Source organism: Chelonoidis abingdonii, chromosome 14 (genome assembly GCF_003597395.2).
Source record: "Chelonoidis abingdonii isolate Lonesome George chromosome 14, CheloAbing_2.0, whole genome shotgun sequence".
NCBI lineage: Eukaryota > Metazoa > Chordata > Testudines > Testudinidae > Chelonoidis > Chelonoidis abingdonii.
The window spans coordinates 21049899-21065752 of NC_133782.1; the positions used below are offsets into that span (position 1 = coordinate 21049899).

General features: G+C 42.5%; 1 protein-coding gene across 2 annotated transcripts in view; it reads right to left on the bottom strand.

The window, feature by feature from the left end:
* Positions 1-462: 462 nt before the first annotated feature.
* Positions 463-15854, bottom strand: part of RPN2 (ribophorin II) — a 31782-nt gene continuing 16390 nt past the window's right edge. The window contains exons 10-18 of one of the 2 annotated variants that reach the window (XM_032767325.2): positions 13361-13452; positions 12206-12320; positions 11252-11446; positions 10588-10674; positions 9847-9942; positions 7952-8027; positions 7044-7173; positions 3760-3833; positions 758-805 (exon numbers count right to left, since the gene is read on the bottom strand). In XM_032767325.2, the coding sequence (XP_032623216.1) occupies positions 3782-3833; positions 7044-7173; positions 7952-8027; positions 9847-9942; positions 10588-10674; positions 11252-11446; positions 12206-12320; positions 13361-13452 (843 nt within the window). In that variant the 3' untranslated portion in view covers positions 758-805; positions 3760-3781. Of the gene's footprint in view, positions 806-3759; positions 3834-7043; positions 7174-7951; positions 8028-9846; positions 9943-10587; positions 10675-11251; positions 11447-12205; positions 12321-13360; positions 13453-15854 lie in introns of both variants that reach the window. The other variant, XM_032767326.2, reaches the window with a different exon arrangement.

Genomic DNA, 15854 nt, shown 5'->3' on the forward strand with positions numbered 1-15854 from the left:
ATGCACATTAGTCTTCATATTTCAGCACCACGGACAGTTTCTCCCTCAGTTTAGGCATAGAATTGGCTCTTGACTCTTTTGGTTCTAGGATCAGGGAATCTAACATTAACCGTCTACACAGCCTTCCAGTGCAGGCAGCAGGAGAAATGCAGATGTGGACTTCTCAGGTGTATCCTCTGCAACCATCATTCAAGACAGCACAAGAGTAGAAAATCCTGCTGCACAAACTTCTTTACTCTGGAATAGAATGGGGCGAGGCCAAGGAAGGACCTGTAAGCAAATGCCAGGCACACTGCAGGAGCAGCATCAAGAAAAGAGAAGCATCACACAACAGTATGCCTTGCCTAGAATAAAGAAATTATGGGCTAAGCAAAGCCAGTGAAAACGTGTTTCACTCTCACATGGAATCCAACGTTACATCACAGCCTCTGAAGCAGCTTGGAATAAAACAATGAACCCTTCTTTCCTCTCATCATCCTCTTTATTCCACAAGGGGGGGAAATGTCAGAATTACAAAATTTGCACTGTCAGAATTTAAACACTTGGGGGGGGGTGAAGAGGGAGGGAAGAAAAGCCATGGCCTTTGCTGGCTTAATTCCAAAATTCCTCAAACAGCACTAAAAAAAAGTGAGGGAAAACATTCAAAAAAAATAAAAAAGTATAACCACAATTCTCTTGACTTCATAAAAAAAAATTCTTTTCTGCCTTCCAACTTCTGGCCTCTGGACTGTTTCTTGGCCACTTTTCTGTGCAGATCTGAGTTTTTTCCCTCCTATTTCATCCATTTTTCTGGTACTAATGTGTCCTGAAAGGAAAGAGAAATCCGAACAAAATTAACATTTTCAATGCAAGGTTGAAATTCCTTGCTCATTAAGTGCCCAATGCTCTTTTGAAGGAAGACACGGGATTTCTTTTTACATGGCAAAGATGTAATAAGCCATATCATAACACAACAAGGGGGCGCAAACAGAAGGAGCAATGAAATGTCCAGAAAATGCAAAGGTGGATTTCTGGCAAATGGCAGAGGTGACCAGCCTTGCAAAACAAAAACTGAATTAAAAAATGGTGGCTGAGTGCAAAGTTTTCAACATGCTTAGTCTAATTCTTAAACTTATCAAGAAACTGCTGGTTTATGCAATTCGAATGAGTGGGTTTGGATCTTAAAAGGAAGACTTAAAATGTCTTCTCCAAATTAAAACCTAAGCCAAGAGAAATCTAACACATACATGACAAACCCATGTCCTGGGAAGGGACAAGACACCTGCAGGATCCATTGACTTCAGCTAGAGCTCTGGGTGCTCAGCACTCTTGAGTCAGGCCCCAACACTTTGCAGAGTTCAGAGCGTGCATGTACACTGAACTCTGTTACAGGGAAGTGCAAACTGATGCATTCTTGGAGTATCAGAGCAACCCTGGCTGTGGTTTTGAGGGGCTGGCAAAGACAACTGCCCGCAGCTGACAGCATTTAGCTCTGGCTAAGGGAGAAGTGTTCAAGTGACACACAATGCCATTCCTTACCTACTCCACACTGGGGCACTGAGAATTTAACGTTACAAACATTCATCAGCCAGAGCACAGTGACACTAAGCTCACATATGGATATCAAGTTCAATTCCTCTCTAGTTATGTCAGCTTTTTCATGAGAGAGTTGAGAGGTGGTTATAGGGGTGTCTTGAAAGAGTCTGAAAAGGGACATGAGGCCAAATCTTCAATGTTGTGGACACTAAATATACTCGTGCACATATAACACAAAGCACACTTGATACAGATTGGGCAATTACAAACACGTAAACAGGACTTTGTACTCACAAGTAACAGTGCTATGTTTTAAGGATACAGTTACCTGTGCCTGTATTTTTGTACATAAAATTTAGTCCCCTCTTTGAAAATTTGAATCCTGGATCCTAGTTGTGTGCTAGAGCACTGGGTAGGTATAATTGTAGATATATTACAAAACAATCAAACAGAAGCTTGAGAGATCTTTCATCAGTGTATTCTGCAACGGTTTCAATTATATCAGATGCATGGTATTACAGTCTGATTCTCTCTCAACTCTGAAAGAATGCACAGTGTAGGCAAAATGAAGGATATCACACATGGACTGAAACAAGAGAGACATGCAGAAAGACAGGCGGCATGCTGGGTAGTCTGACCCCCACAGGACTATTGCATGGTAAATGGGAACCTTCCCCACTCCAAACTAACAGCAGAAATGAAGGCTTTATACTGGGAAAGTGATTGGGGAGATCTGAAAATGATTTCATATTCGGAAAGGACTGACTGCTGATGCAGGAAGCCAGGAAGGGATTTTCTTCCCATAGTGTTTTGGGAATTTAGTTTGTTTTTGTTTTTAAATGCATTTCCTTCCTCTGAAGCATCAAGGATGGCCATGGCTGAAGAGGGGACATCAGACATGGGGGCCACGGCTCTGAGGTGGCATGGAGCATTCTCTCTTGAGGTGCCTGGCTGGCCGGCTGGTTTTGGCTCACATACTCCAGGTCTTGCAGTGTGGGGTCAGGAAGGAATTTGACTTTTTTTCACCTCTCTCTGCAGCGTGAAGGGCAAGTCACTTGCAAGATTATCTGACTATATCTTATTTAATTATTTCCCTGCCATTACACAGGCCATGAACACTGGTGCACCTTGGTTCTGCCTGTGGCACATAACAGTCTAGTCTCTTGTGGGCTGTAACACTTTGGCTTAATTTGGGTTGTTGGGTTTAGCATATGGGTGCTGGGAGGTATTGGTGGCCTGTGATATACAGGCAGTCAGACTAGATGATGCAGCAGTCCCTCCTGGCCTTAAACTCTATGATGCCACAGTGGGAGCCATCAAATCTAGTCTGATTTGATACTTGGATAAATCACAGCTTGGGTCACAAGTCAAAAGAGGTGGGCAGTTTGGCCTTGCTTCTATTGGATATCTGATTACCCACTCCAGAAAGTCACACCCAGTTCAGTCTGACTCACAGGCCTGGTCTACACTGGGGGGTGGGAGGGGTGGGAAACGATTTAAGACACGCAACTTCAGCTACGAGAATAGCGTCGCTGAAGTTGACGTATCTTAGATCGACTTAGAATCACTTACTTTGCATCCTTGTGGCGTGGGATTGACGGCCGCCGCTCCCCCATCGACTTTGTTTCCTCCTCTCGCCAAGCTGGAGTTCAGCAGTCGACGGGAGAGCGACTGGGGATCGATTTATCACGTCTACACTACACGCGATAAATCGATCCCCGATAGATCGATCTGGCAGGTGGTGTAGACGTACCCACAGTCTCTGGTAAAGATGCCCAGGAATGAAATAGCAGAAACAGTGCAGTGCAGGTCAGGGCAAGTTTGTACAGTGACCACTTTCACTATGCTCACCTCTAGACCATAATCTCCATTCACTGACCGGCATGAAAATCCCCTCCCGCACACTGGGTTTCTGTGATTAATTTAGCTTTTGTTTCATTGTTGTCTAGAATCCTTAGGCTCACAACAAAAATGATGCACGTGTGTTTTGTATGTGTCACATAAACTTGGGAGAGGGAAGGCTTCACACAGAAGTCGTTTTCTCTTAATGCACGTAGGTACCAGAGCAACATCTAAAGACAGCTATAATTAAAAATAATACAGCCCCAGCCCAGATTCAAAGCCATACGTGACAGGTTGGAAAGTGGCTTCAGCTAAGATTTCTTTTGGCCGAGGAGCGAGCAATGAGAATGAAATGAAGTAGCCAGAATGCCCGGGAAAGGCAAATTCCAGAAGAGCCCTTACTTCTAGGAAGAGCAACCCCCTTTTACCGCAGCGTTCTATACTTTGCCAACCTACTGCTCTGTTCTGCAGCAATCCTGCCAAAAGGAGAGAGGGAAAAGATTCAGAGGACAGCGAGGAGGAGAGCAGCCTGGCTCCAGGAACTGGAGCCGATGAAAGAAAAAGCAAAAAGCAAAACCAGGGCTTCCAGTACCTTCAATAAAGCCATGGGTGGGCCAAGCATTACTGCTGCTACCTCTCCTGTGCTGCCCACACCAGGAGAGAGGCTTTGACTCACAGTCTGTGTCAGGTAGCCATTGCTGACATAGGCTAGCAACAAGGGTTACACTGGGTTGACAGGAAGCCAACAAAATATGCCTCTTAGCAGCTTATTCTCATATGAGAACCTGAAGGATGGGCCACCTCCACAGTTAGGTGGAAGTTCTATTTTAAAGTTGGCATTTTGGTAAAAATTCTTACGTGCCACAACCAATGAAACTGTATGGTTCAATATGGAGAGGCTGTTCAGAGAGGTAGGGAGTAAGCCATCCCCCATTTATCTGCTAACAGAAGCCCTGGGAGAGCTGAACCAGTCAGAGATAAGCTTCAACGAATCTCCTTTGCCTGATTCTCCAGATTTCTTAATACGGACAGCAACAATTTCTGGTTTTACTTTTACCATTTCTATTTATCGTCTTAGCAAGAAGCAAACTTCAGATTTACTAACAATTGAAATACAGGAATGAATGACAAAACACAGCTCCATCAGAAAAGAACTCCTGCTAGAGAACTCTATGCAAAGGAGAGGGGAAATACCACACGGAGCATCCCAAGCATGGCTGGAAAATGCTGCTCTGAGAAGGGATTGAGTTCTGTTGATCTAGCTGATTATCTTTGCCCAGCTGCAGTATCTGAATACTGCTTAATTTTAAAGGTAATAAATCAGAATAAAGTTACTGAAAATACTATTTTTCTCTTGAGTTTTATAGTTCAGATTGCTTTGTAAAAAAATGTGTGAACATGCATGTGCAAACTCCTTCCAGGGGACCAACAAGAGCAAGGTAAGAGAAGAAAACAAGTTGACTAAAAACGTGTCAAGGGGTAAGCCCAGTGGCCAGGCATTGCACTTGCAAGACAGGGATCAAAGCCTGAATCTTTAAATTAGACTCAAAGTGACAGCAGTTAAGTGTGGCAACTGAGGGGACTTGAGGCTCTGAGGAAGAAAATGGCTGAGACTCACTCTGGAGTGATGCTGGGGTCAAGGAGCAACAACCTGAAGGCAGCCTAAGTGCGTGTGTGTTTGAAAGATGACTTTCCAGTAGCGAGGTATGTATGAGAAGGATCTATGGATACTCTGATTAGAGGGCCAAGGATACATCTATGGGGCGATGGCAGCTAGCTAAGCTTTAGATTTATGTTCTTATAAAGGTTTGCTTCCACTAGGAAGGTTTGTGCTGATGGGTAAGCCATAGGGAATGCTGACAGCAATTGTGAAGGCTAGGGAAGCTCTTGCATAGGGCATCAGGAAAGTAGCTGGTTACATGCTCACATTCCCAACATCCTTGAGGAGTCTCATCTTTATAATAGTGGGGAAGGGAGGGAAATTCCACATGCACAGCAAGTTAGAACTGTAGTCTCATGGCTGATGTCTTTTAAAGGCCAATCCAACAGGAGTCTTTCCAGTGGCTTTAAGGGAACTGAATCAACCCTATACCAGTATAGGAAGTCAAAGCAACATCCCCTTTACCACCAAAGCATTTACCCAGTACGTGGAGCTGTGGAAGGTTGGAATTTCAGAGCACCCTTACAAGGACAGTTACTGTACATGTTTGATACACCATGGAGTGAAGACTCTCTTCAGAGCATGTGCTTTGTTGTAAGTACAGTTCTTCCAAGGAAAGCCTTATGGCCTGGACTTTCAAACCTGGATACCTCAAATTAGGCTCCCAAGTCTGCATTTAGGCATCTAAATGAGCGGGCTGGCTCTCAAAAATGCTAAGCCACCAGCGGCTTCAGTGAAATCCATAGAATCATAGAAGCGTGGCGCCCAAAAGTGGACACAGTTCTCCAGCTGAGGCCTCACCAATGCTGAACAGAGCTGTACAAATACCTCCTGTGTCTCACATATGACACTCCTGTTAATACAACCCAGAATGATATTAGCCCTTTTTTTGCAACTGCATTACATCATTGGGTCATCTTCAATTTGTGATCCACTATAACTCCCTGATCCTTTTCAGCAGTACTACCGCTTAGCCAGTTATTCCTCATTTTGTAGTTGTATATCTGATTTTTCCTTCCCAAATGAAGTGTTCTTCACTTGTCTTTACTGAATTTCATCTTATTGATTTCAGATCAATTCTCTGATTTGTCAAGGTCATTTTGAATTCTAATCCTGTCCTCCTAAGTGCTTGCGGCTTGGTGTCATTCACAAATTTTCTACACATACCGTCTACTCCATTATCCAAGCCATTAATGAAAATATTGAATAGTACCAGACAGGAGAGAGATCCACCCTGTGGGGCCCCACTAGATGCAGCTTCCCAGTTTGACAAAGAACCTTTGATAACGACTCTGAGTAGTCTCTCAGTCAGTTTTGCACCCACCTTATATTTCATCTGCACCACACTTCCCTAGTTTGCTTATGAGAATGTCATGTGGGACTGTGTCAACAGCAATACTTAAAATCAAGATGTATCGAGTCTACTGCTCCCCCTTTTCACCAGGCTAGTAACCCTGTCCAAGAAGGAAATTAGGTCGGTTTGGAATGATTTGTTCCTGACAAATCCATGCTGGCTATTCCTTATAACTCTATTATCCGCCATGCTTGCTGCTGGCTGTTCTGCACTTCTGAGAAACAGTCCATTCATTTAGGTGCCTTAATTTAGGCCCCCAAGTTGCAAAGTCTTGGCCTGTGACTTCAGGAAAACCCATGTTCTGTCAATGCTCAAGGAAAAGTCCACATTCCCTCTCTCAAAATTCAAAGTATTTGATCAATTCACTGCGCTGCTTTATAATCTACTCTTCTCAAAACCCCACAGCTGATAATTCTCCAGTGACAGCCACCCCCACTGCAAGCAGCTAGACAACTTGCTATTTAGCACTCCATTAGGTGTTTGTTCTGAAAATGGCCAGTGGAACATGGCAGAGCTGCCTGCCTCTAAATAGGACAAGAACTGGAAACTAGTAACTTGGTATTCAGCACTGGATCGTTTACTGATGTCAAATCCTGTCCACATGGCCGCCTTCCTTCCCCCGGCTTTTTGGAAACCAGAGCTTACAGTTACATCCACCTCCCTTCCTCTTACCTCTTTACTGCTTTCTGAGCCAACATTCTGTTGCCTGCCAGGAATGTGACACTACCCAAGATGGCCAGGTACTTCAGAGTCTGGAACATGTTAAGTTGAGTCCAATAGACATACATTAGTCCCAACATGGCTACGAAGAGACAAGACAGAAAGTCTCATTTCAAAGCAAGACCCTGGTTAAAACTGTTCATGACATTAGATGATTTAGAAATAACACATTGTGCTGCCACCCCTCAGCCTTGGATTCCAGTCTCTCTCTAGCTCCTTGGCCCAGGAGAACCAGAGAGACTCTGCAGTCAGTTCCATGGGAACAAGGGCCTTGTGCCATTGTCGTTGATGAAAGAGCAGCACTGGTGAGAAGATTGATGGATGCAATATGGAGGTTTGTGAGTTTTAGAGGAGAAGGATCTTCCAGGGTTCTGTGAGGGACCAAAAAACCAATGAGAACTCAGAGCTCTCAGAGAAAACTAGGTCCCATCCATTCCTGACGAGGACAAGTCGGTCTACAGTGTGCGCGCATGTGTATAAATAGACTCAAGGAGTATAGGGAGACCTCACAGGCCTTCATCCCCACTCCACTACCACAAAAAAATCCCCCATCTATCAAAGGGAGAATACAGAATAAAAATAGTGACCTTTGATATGAAGAGTGCTATTAAGTGTAGGGAAGTGGTGTGAAACAGGAGCCTAGTATAATGACAGCTGTTATAAGCTGATGGACAAAACAGGTTTGTTTATCACCATATTAACAATTCTGAAAGGCTGAAAGGAAGAGGAAAACGAGAGAGAAATGTTATGCTATTAAGTCATTACAGTTAATAGGTTGTGAGTCCATTTATCATCAGAGTACATCTGTAAAGTCCATGTGGGAAGGAGGTCATACAAAGCAAAGAGCCTCTGGCACTTACCAGCATGACCCAGGTGAAAGATAATGGTGCTGGGAGCAAAGCTGAAATTGGAGATGTTGGCACCAATTTTTATCCACTGAAAGAAAAAATAAAACCCCAATCACAATGGATTTATTAGACATTAGCTTTGATTTGTCATCAGTTAACCACAAAGTTCTTCAACATGCCTTTCAAATTGGAGTCGCTTCAAATTCCTCAATCAATTAAAATGATGACCAAGACTGCAAAACCAACTTGTTTGTTACTGCTTGTCCACATGAGGAAACAGCCTGGAGTAGTTACTGTGGGAGAGCTACTGCAGAACAGCAACTCCACAACAGCTCCCCACACTGCACTAACACTGTCTTTGTGTGGTTTAGCTTCAATTCACACCTGAGTTTATTTCACAATAGCTTCCCTGTGTAGACAAGCCCTTAAACAGTGGCCAACCCAAGATCCCATCTACTTCTGCCAAGCTTTTAAGGCAGAAGACACTGCTCCTAGTTGCAATAACAAGTCTGTTTGACTGCTTTCATGAAAGCAGTCAGTTAGTATCTCTTTTTAAGAGTTAAATTCCAGCTACCTTGGAGTCTGCAGGATTTCACATAAGTATTTTGCTAAACAAAGCCTCCAAACCTATCCCTCCCTCAGAAAAATCTGATTTATCTCGAATTCATATGAATAAAACTGGTAACTGAACATAATGCTCTGTTACTGAACCCAGGATGAAACTAGCTACAGTTCTAGAAGAAATAAAAGGTTATGAATGACCATGTAATAATATCAGTTTGAAGGGAGTAGAAGAGAAGATGAAAAGGAGAAGCATCAATGAGAGAGTGCTGGCTAAGTCATCAACAAGTGCACTATGGATTCCCCAGGCCACTGGACACAGCTCTGTCCGATTGCCCCCAAGCCTTCAGAAGAGGAGAGGTTGCATTTGGAACACAATGAGGTAAGGATGAGGGTTCAAAGAGAAGCCATATGTTTATCCCACCAAACCATGTATAATTTAACTTGATGAGCAGAGAGATTTTGAAGTATAGCAAGCAAATTCTGAAGTGGTGTTTAGTTGATGACAGGTGCTTGGCTGATGCTGTACATTTCAGCTCTGTCAATATGAACTCAAATGCTCATTGATTCCCACATGTGGACCTAATCTGGTGGTCTCTCAGCCAAGTCCTTTAGCATGTGAATTGACATCACAAAAAACTGCTATGCAGTTTGGTATGACTGCCTTTGCTCTGGAAGAATCTAAGACTGGAACAGCAGGGGCAACTGAAGTCAGAACTGAGAATGTCAGCAGAGCCGTGTAGGAGAAGCTTATACTGTACAATGCCTCATCCTAATCAGTGCTCTTAGTTTTCTAACTGGAGCATAAATTCAACAAAACAATTTAGGGACATGGAGTTAGAACTGAAGCTAGTCCAACCCTTTGCACCTAGATTGAGCCCTGAGTAGCTCCATTAATTTGCTTGTAACGTTCCATTTCCATAATGCCCTGCCTTGTTAACATCAGGCTCTTTCTAAGGACTGGAGAGAAGCTGTATCAGCCAATAAGTAATGCTGATGAGTGAGGCAAGGATTCTTCTAGTCACCTGATAGCCTCTCATTTGATGTCTGGGAATCAAAACTGCACCTCTACCAAGGCTAAGGGGCTTTATTACATTTTCTTTAACCTGTTCAGTGCCTTAAGATGATTTGCTGGAAGTCCAGCGCAGAATGAAACAGAACCAGAGAGTTATCTGAGTTGAAAGGGACCTCTAGGAAGACACTGTTCTTCCCTCTGTATCACAGCAAGACTGGCTTAAGTACTCCTAACCAGAGTGTGGGTAAGAGGTGTGGCTGTAGTTGTTTACTGTGCTAGTTTTGGGTTGTAGGGCAGAAGAGAAATTCTATATGGAATCTATTCAACTTACCAGAATGAAGAGCAAAAACAGTGGGGAGAGAATCAAGGCTGTGAATGTGTTGGACACCACTGTAGGAGGCCTCTTCTCAGGTTCCCTGAACAGGTGCTATAGAGAGAAGTCCCTTTAGAAGCACTTCACAAGAATAGTTTCACCTCAACAGGTGGACTAGTTTCTGTCCCAGCCACAGGTCCCACACGCTAATTTTGATTGGGGCGGCTCCTTTAAGTATCAAAGGCCCAGTCCACGTCTTTCTTGTGAGAGTGTCTCCCTCTCCCAAATGTAATCACTTGCTTTCTTGCAATGTCAATTTTTCCTTGTAGACTGTAAAACAAGGAATCTCTGGCTACTCAGCATACATCATGGATGCTACTCCATGAGCTGACATGGAGGGAGAGGTAGGGTGAGAGATCTTTAGCAGCTGGAAGCTTTCTTTGGTCTCCATTTGATGAAGCATAGAAAGCATGATCTCTAATGAGACAGAGTGTGTTCCCATTGCTCAGATATGGATCTCCTCAATGATGGCACAATATTTTGCACTGGGATGCAAAGTTTATTTCTGCCTACTGATAGGTAATGCAACCCCAAACTCTCTATCCACCGAGAAGTTATTTTTGTTTTCCTCTGATGGGCATCACTAACATGGTGAAGATGCTCTTGTATGGAAGGCTACTTTTTAAGACTGTCACTGATAAGAGTAAAAGTGAAATATTCTATCAAAAATAGAAACCATTCCCATCTTTTGAGCTGTACCTGGATTTCTGGCTTGGGAATGAAAAGCTTCTTTGACTGGACTGTGGATGGAGCCTCTTCCTCTGGGAATTTGATAACGACATCAGCCTGAAATGGAATTGAACAAAATTACAAAGCCATGACCCTGGTGTATGACCTATAAAGGCTATTACACCCTCCTTCCCTCACAGAGACAGATTCCCCAACATAATGAAGGCATTAAAGATGACTAAGCAATTCAGCCACACTACAATGAACAACTCACCACACAGACCTACTGAATTGCATTTTAAACTGACATTTCCTTTTCTGAATAGAGAAGGGAATGCCCTCCATTTAGCACTATACAGCTGAATATGTTCAAATCCCAGCTGGTACACACAAGCTACTTCCAGGGCCAGCTTGTTTCTGAGCCTATGCCCAGTCAGTACAGGACAGATCTCAGAGAGCCTGTTCCATGGCTGCTCATCCATGACATACACAGCTGAAAAGTCATTCTAGTCTTGCTTTTGCACTGATTCAATTTTTTTTTTTTTAAACAAAGTCTACATATGCCATAAAAGGAAGCAAGATCAGCCACACAGAACTACAGTGTTTGTCCTTTATTCTTCTAGGCTTCTATTATTGCTTCTCACTACACTGTCAGTGATCCCACAACCATGTCACTGCACAGTCGGCAACATACCACATTCCACAGGATTGGATTTTCCAGAGTGGCATCTCCAATTATCAAGTAAAGGGTGTAGGTACCAGAGGCAGAATCAAACTCTGTCTTTCTCTCAGCAGTGTCCAGTTCAAACTTGTACACGTTCTTGCTGTCTGGTTCTGCGACAAACACCACCTCCTGCCCAGTCTTTGGGTTGTGAAGACGGACAAATGTCTGAGAAGGAAAGTGATAATGGCTTTATATTTATGGAGAGATTTTCATCACAGGAAGAAATCTTGATTTTGACACAATGAGGCAGGCAAGTATTCATATTTTAGAGATAGGGAAACTGAGGCACATGGTGGTAAGTGATTTACCTACAGTTAGTGACTCAGTGGCAGAGCTAGAAATAGAATTCAGGAGTACTGACTACTGGATACCTTACTGAATCACTTGAGCACAATCCTTCCCACAGTAGCCACACTAATACAGCGCAGTCCACAAAGTCTCTTGAGTGCTGGGCATTTCCTGCTGTGGCTGCAATGAGCTCAACTTGCAATGTATTACTATCATCACGTGCCTGGTCTAAGGACCACGAGGTTGCTACATCAAATGCAACCTCAGGCATAGGAGTTTCAGGGAACATTCTGTATCCAAGGTAGAAATGCACTTCTACAGCACAGGATGATGCTTCCTCCACTCTGTATTTGTTTCTCTAAATAAGCCATGAAGTAAAGCTTAGTAGAGGCTTATTTAAAATGTAACAAAAAAAGTAAGTGAACTGGATTCACTCTGTTCAGATCCAATCTTTTCTCCCTCCTTTTTGGGTGCACAAAGTATTTATCTACAATTTTCCCATCAGAATTCATTTCAAACAAAGACAATAGGATGGTTTTCAAAGCCTAAGAAAGCTTTTCAAACAGCAAGTGCAGCCTAAAATGCCTCAAAAGGCAGCATCCAGATGATAGGATAACTACATAAATTCATCCTGACCTGGTGAGGGATGAGCTCAGCTCCACTGTTCACATCCACCAGCTGGAAGGACAAGGCAAAATTCTGATGGCTGTCAGCTGTGAATGATCCTTTAGCTTTGGCTGGATAAGCTACCCTGAGGAGGAGGTGGGGGAATAAAACAAGATTAGAGATGGTTTTCCAACAGAGGATTTGGAGTAACTGACATGTAAGTCTGGCTAACAGTGTCATGATTTACTCATGGGGGACTTACTGTAGATTACTTGATAAAACAGAACATCAGTTCAGAGAATTAAAATGCCTCTCTGTTCCACCACTCTCTCCCACAAAACTGAGGGGGAAAAAAATGATTTAATATGATTTATTTCTGCAAGCTATTTGCGTATATTAAGGGGAAAATATTGGATTTAAAGGAACCTCACAAAAACTGATTTATAGTTAGAGCTGGGCAAATAAAGGATTTCTTGATTTGCTGGCAGTTCAAAAAAAATCCTGAAAACTAAATTTCCAGTAAAGTGAAAAGTCAAAAAAATTTGGTTTGGGTTGAATGAAATTATTTGTTTGACCAGAAACCAAATGTTTCATTTGCATTTTAAAAAAAATTAAATTGAAGAAAAATTCAAAATGAAAATTTACCACCCCCAACTCAAACATTTTGTTTTGAAAATCTCAAAACATGTTTTTGTAACTTTCAGAATTTTTTGGCTGAAACAATTTGGCAAAACACAATTTTGCTGAATCTATGTTTTTCCCTGAAAATAAAGTTTCAGCTGACAAGCTTCACCCAGTTCTATTTGCAGTAGCATGACCTTACACCACACATTCATCTTAGATGAAATCTGCCAATAGCATAAGGAGGTAAGCAATTATTTTAACTACTTATATCTGCTAACTTGAGCACTGCCAATATGAAGCAGCTGTATAGAAGTAACTGAGGGCTACAGGGCTTGTCTAGCTTCTGTCAGCACTTTCTTCAGTTAAAAAAAAAAAGCCACTTTTCCCCAATGAGCTCTCAAGGATTTGTGAGTTGAACGGAGAAGGGACAGATACACTTCTGATGCCATTTAGATACAAAAGACTACTTGAGCTTCCATAGCAGCAGATCAGGAAGTACTGAACAGCGGCCTTGGCTCAATATTGCCATTTGCCAGTGCCTCTCACACGCTATTGCCTTACCTTGTGGTTTTTGGTGCAATGCTTTGATCCTTATCCACAGTAGAAAGATCCACATTTGTAATGCCAACTTCTGTGGAGACCTTTACTTTCAACTGCAGCCAAGCATAAGAAGGAAATTAACAGTACACCCCCACACACAAAGTTCATGCCAACATTTTCCTTTAGAAATCTAGAAAGCCCCCTTACTCCCAGATGCCTAAGAGATAATCAAGAACAAGCCTGAAGTACCCCTTTTGTCAGAATTTGGGGGTGGGGTGGAGACAGATCATTCATTTAGAAAATACTCCAATACCAACCCCCGCATCCATATGCCAACAATCCAGACCTCACACTGAGATCAGTAAAGTACAGCTTGTCCATTATGGTCAGGTACCTGACCCTTTTTAGATAATTTTTTCACATCTTAGCTCATAGAGAGCAGCGTAGGAAGATGGTTCAAGCAACTAGATCCCGCTATATGTTTTTTAAAATTAATGGAAACTACGTATGGTGCTCTGCTCGCAGTTTTTAAAATACATTTCTACTTTTCTCAGTTCCTATTACTATCTAGCTAACAAGTCGGACAGTAACCTGCTATGTTTTTCTTGACTTAGACTTTCTGCACAATCTCTTACCACCAGGCAAAACCAAACGACTCACAAATGCTACTGGCCTCTACTTCAATTTAGCTAATTCTCCTTTATGATTAGAGTCAAGTTATTATTTGTATTGCAGAGGTCCCAAGGTGTCCCAGTCATGGACCAGGACACTGCTGTACAAATAGGACAGCCTCTGCCTCAAGAGTTGACAATCCAAGTAATCAATCAAATCACGTGGGATTTACTTCCAGCTTCCTTCCAATCATAGATAGTTGCTGCAGAGTATAGCTTTTAATCGGCACATTTGTTCTCCTCACATAAGAATGGCCACACTGGGTCCACCTAGCCCAGTATCCTGTCTTCCAACAACGGCCAATACAAAGGGCTTCAGAGGGAATGAACAGAACAGGCAATCACTGAGTGATCCATCCCGTCGTCCAGTCCTAGCTTCTGGCAGTCACAGGCTACGGACACTCAGAGTGTGGAGTTGTAACCCTGACCATGTTGGCTAATAGCCGTTGATGGACCTATCCTCCATGAACTTATATAATTCTTTTTTGAACCCTGTTATAATTTTGCCCTTATAAACAGCATTCCTTAGAGAGTTAAAATCAATTCATTGCCAAGATGTTTTCCCATCATGTACTATGGTTTGTTACTGTAGGGTTTCTCTGAGTTTCAGACCCTGCCATACAGGATTTCTCTTACACAAAGAACTTTATTTGCAATGTTCAAAGTGAAAAAAGAGGTAAGTTAGATTTTGGCCCTGCCAATCTTGACTTTGTCCCTTTACAACTGAGAATTAGAGATTTCAAGACAGATGTTACCGATAAGATCTCTTCTTATTAATGGATCCTGCCCCAAACTAGCCAGAGAACAGAACTTCATTAGTTCTAGGACAGGAACAAGGGAAGTGAAATCTGATCCACTTCCAGTTTCAAAGGCAACTGAGAGCACCTCAGTGCTATTCCATGAAGTTCCCTTTACTGACTATTACACACAAGCCCATCTCACAAATATTTTAATGCCAGGAAATGCAGTCTTTCCACATGGAGTAATAACCCTGCAGTTTAGCTCATTACAGTAAAAAACTACTATGCATTAGGGACAATTAATGGTAATGACAGCATCCGAACACACAGCTCCTCCGCAGCCCTCCCCACTAACAATGAGTCTTATTATTAGGAGATGATCACACAAAGCCATGGGCATTAATGCATTCCCCCTGGCGCCACATGCCTCGAGAGAGTTTAAGCAAGACCATCAATCCCTTCCTGACACACTAAGTGCAATTATTACTGCAATTACAACGCCAATTTGATAAGCATGGCAGAGGCCAGCACTTGTAAATAAGTGTCTTCCTCCCCCCATTCTGTGCTGACTGAACTGTAAGATTTTAAATGCCGTTTTTTCATTAGCGGCAACTGAGGGCAAAAAGTTAACTCCCCAGAATACACATCACTTGAGGAGAGTGATGATTGTTCCTAACTGTCACCATTGCAGTGACTTTGTGAATGAAATGTTCTCCCTGTGGCAAATCTGGGGAAAAAGTAGAATCCCAAACATTTATTCGACTAACAAGCAGTGGGCGACTGTTGTACTAGCAAAGGTGTGTTTGAACAAGCGCTTTTTAATTTGCACCCACAACTTGACACTCTCAGTCTTGCTCTGACACGAAAATCAATGTCTACCTATTTTCAAGATGGAAGGAACATAAGTTTGACTGTAGAGTATGTACAAAGACATTAAAAATCAACTGATTAATTTTCATGTTATATAAGGAACTGCGTAACATGGCTCTTTAACCACATCCTGAAGTTTATGGACTCAAATTCTGAATAGCTTGGAGAACCAATATTTCTAGTGAGTTCTTCCATCACTTCATACTAATGAATGTTATGCAAACAGTTGCTTTA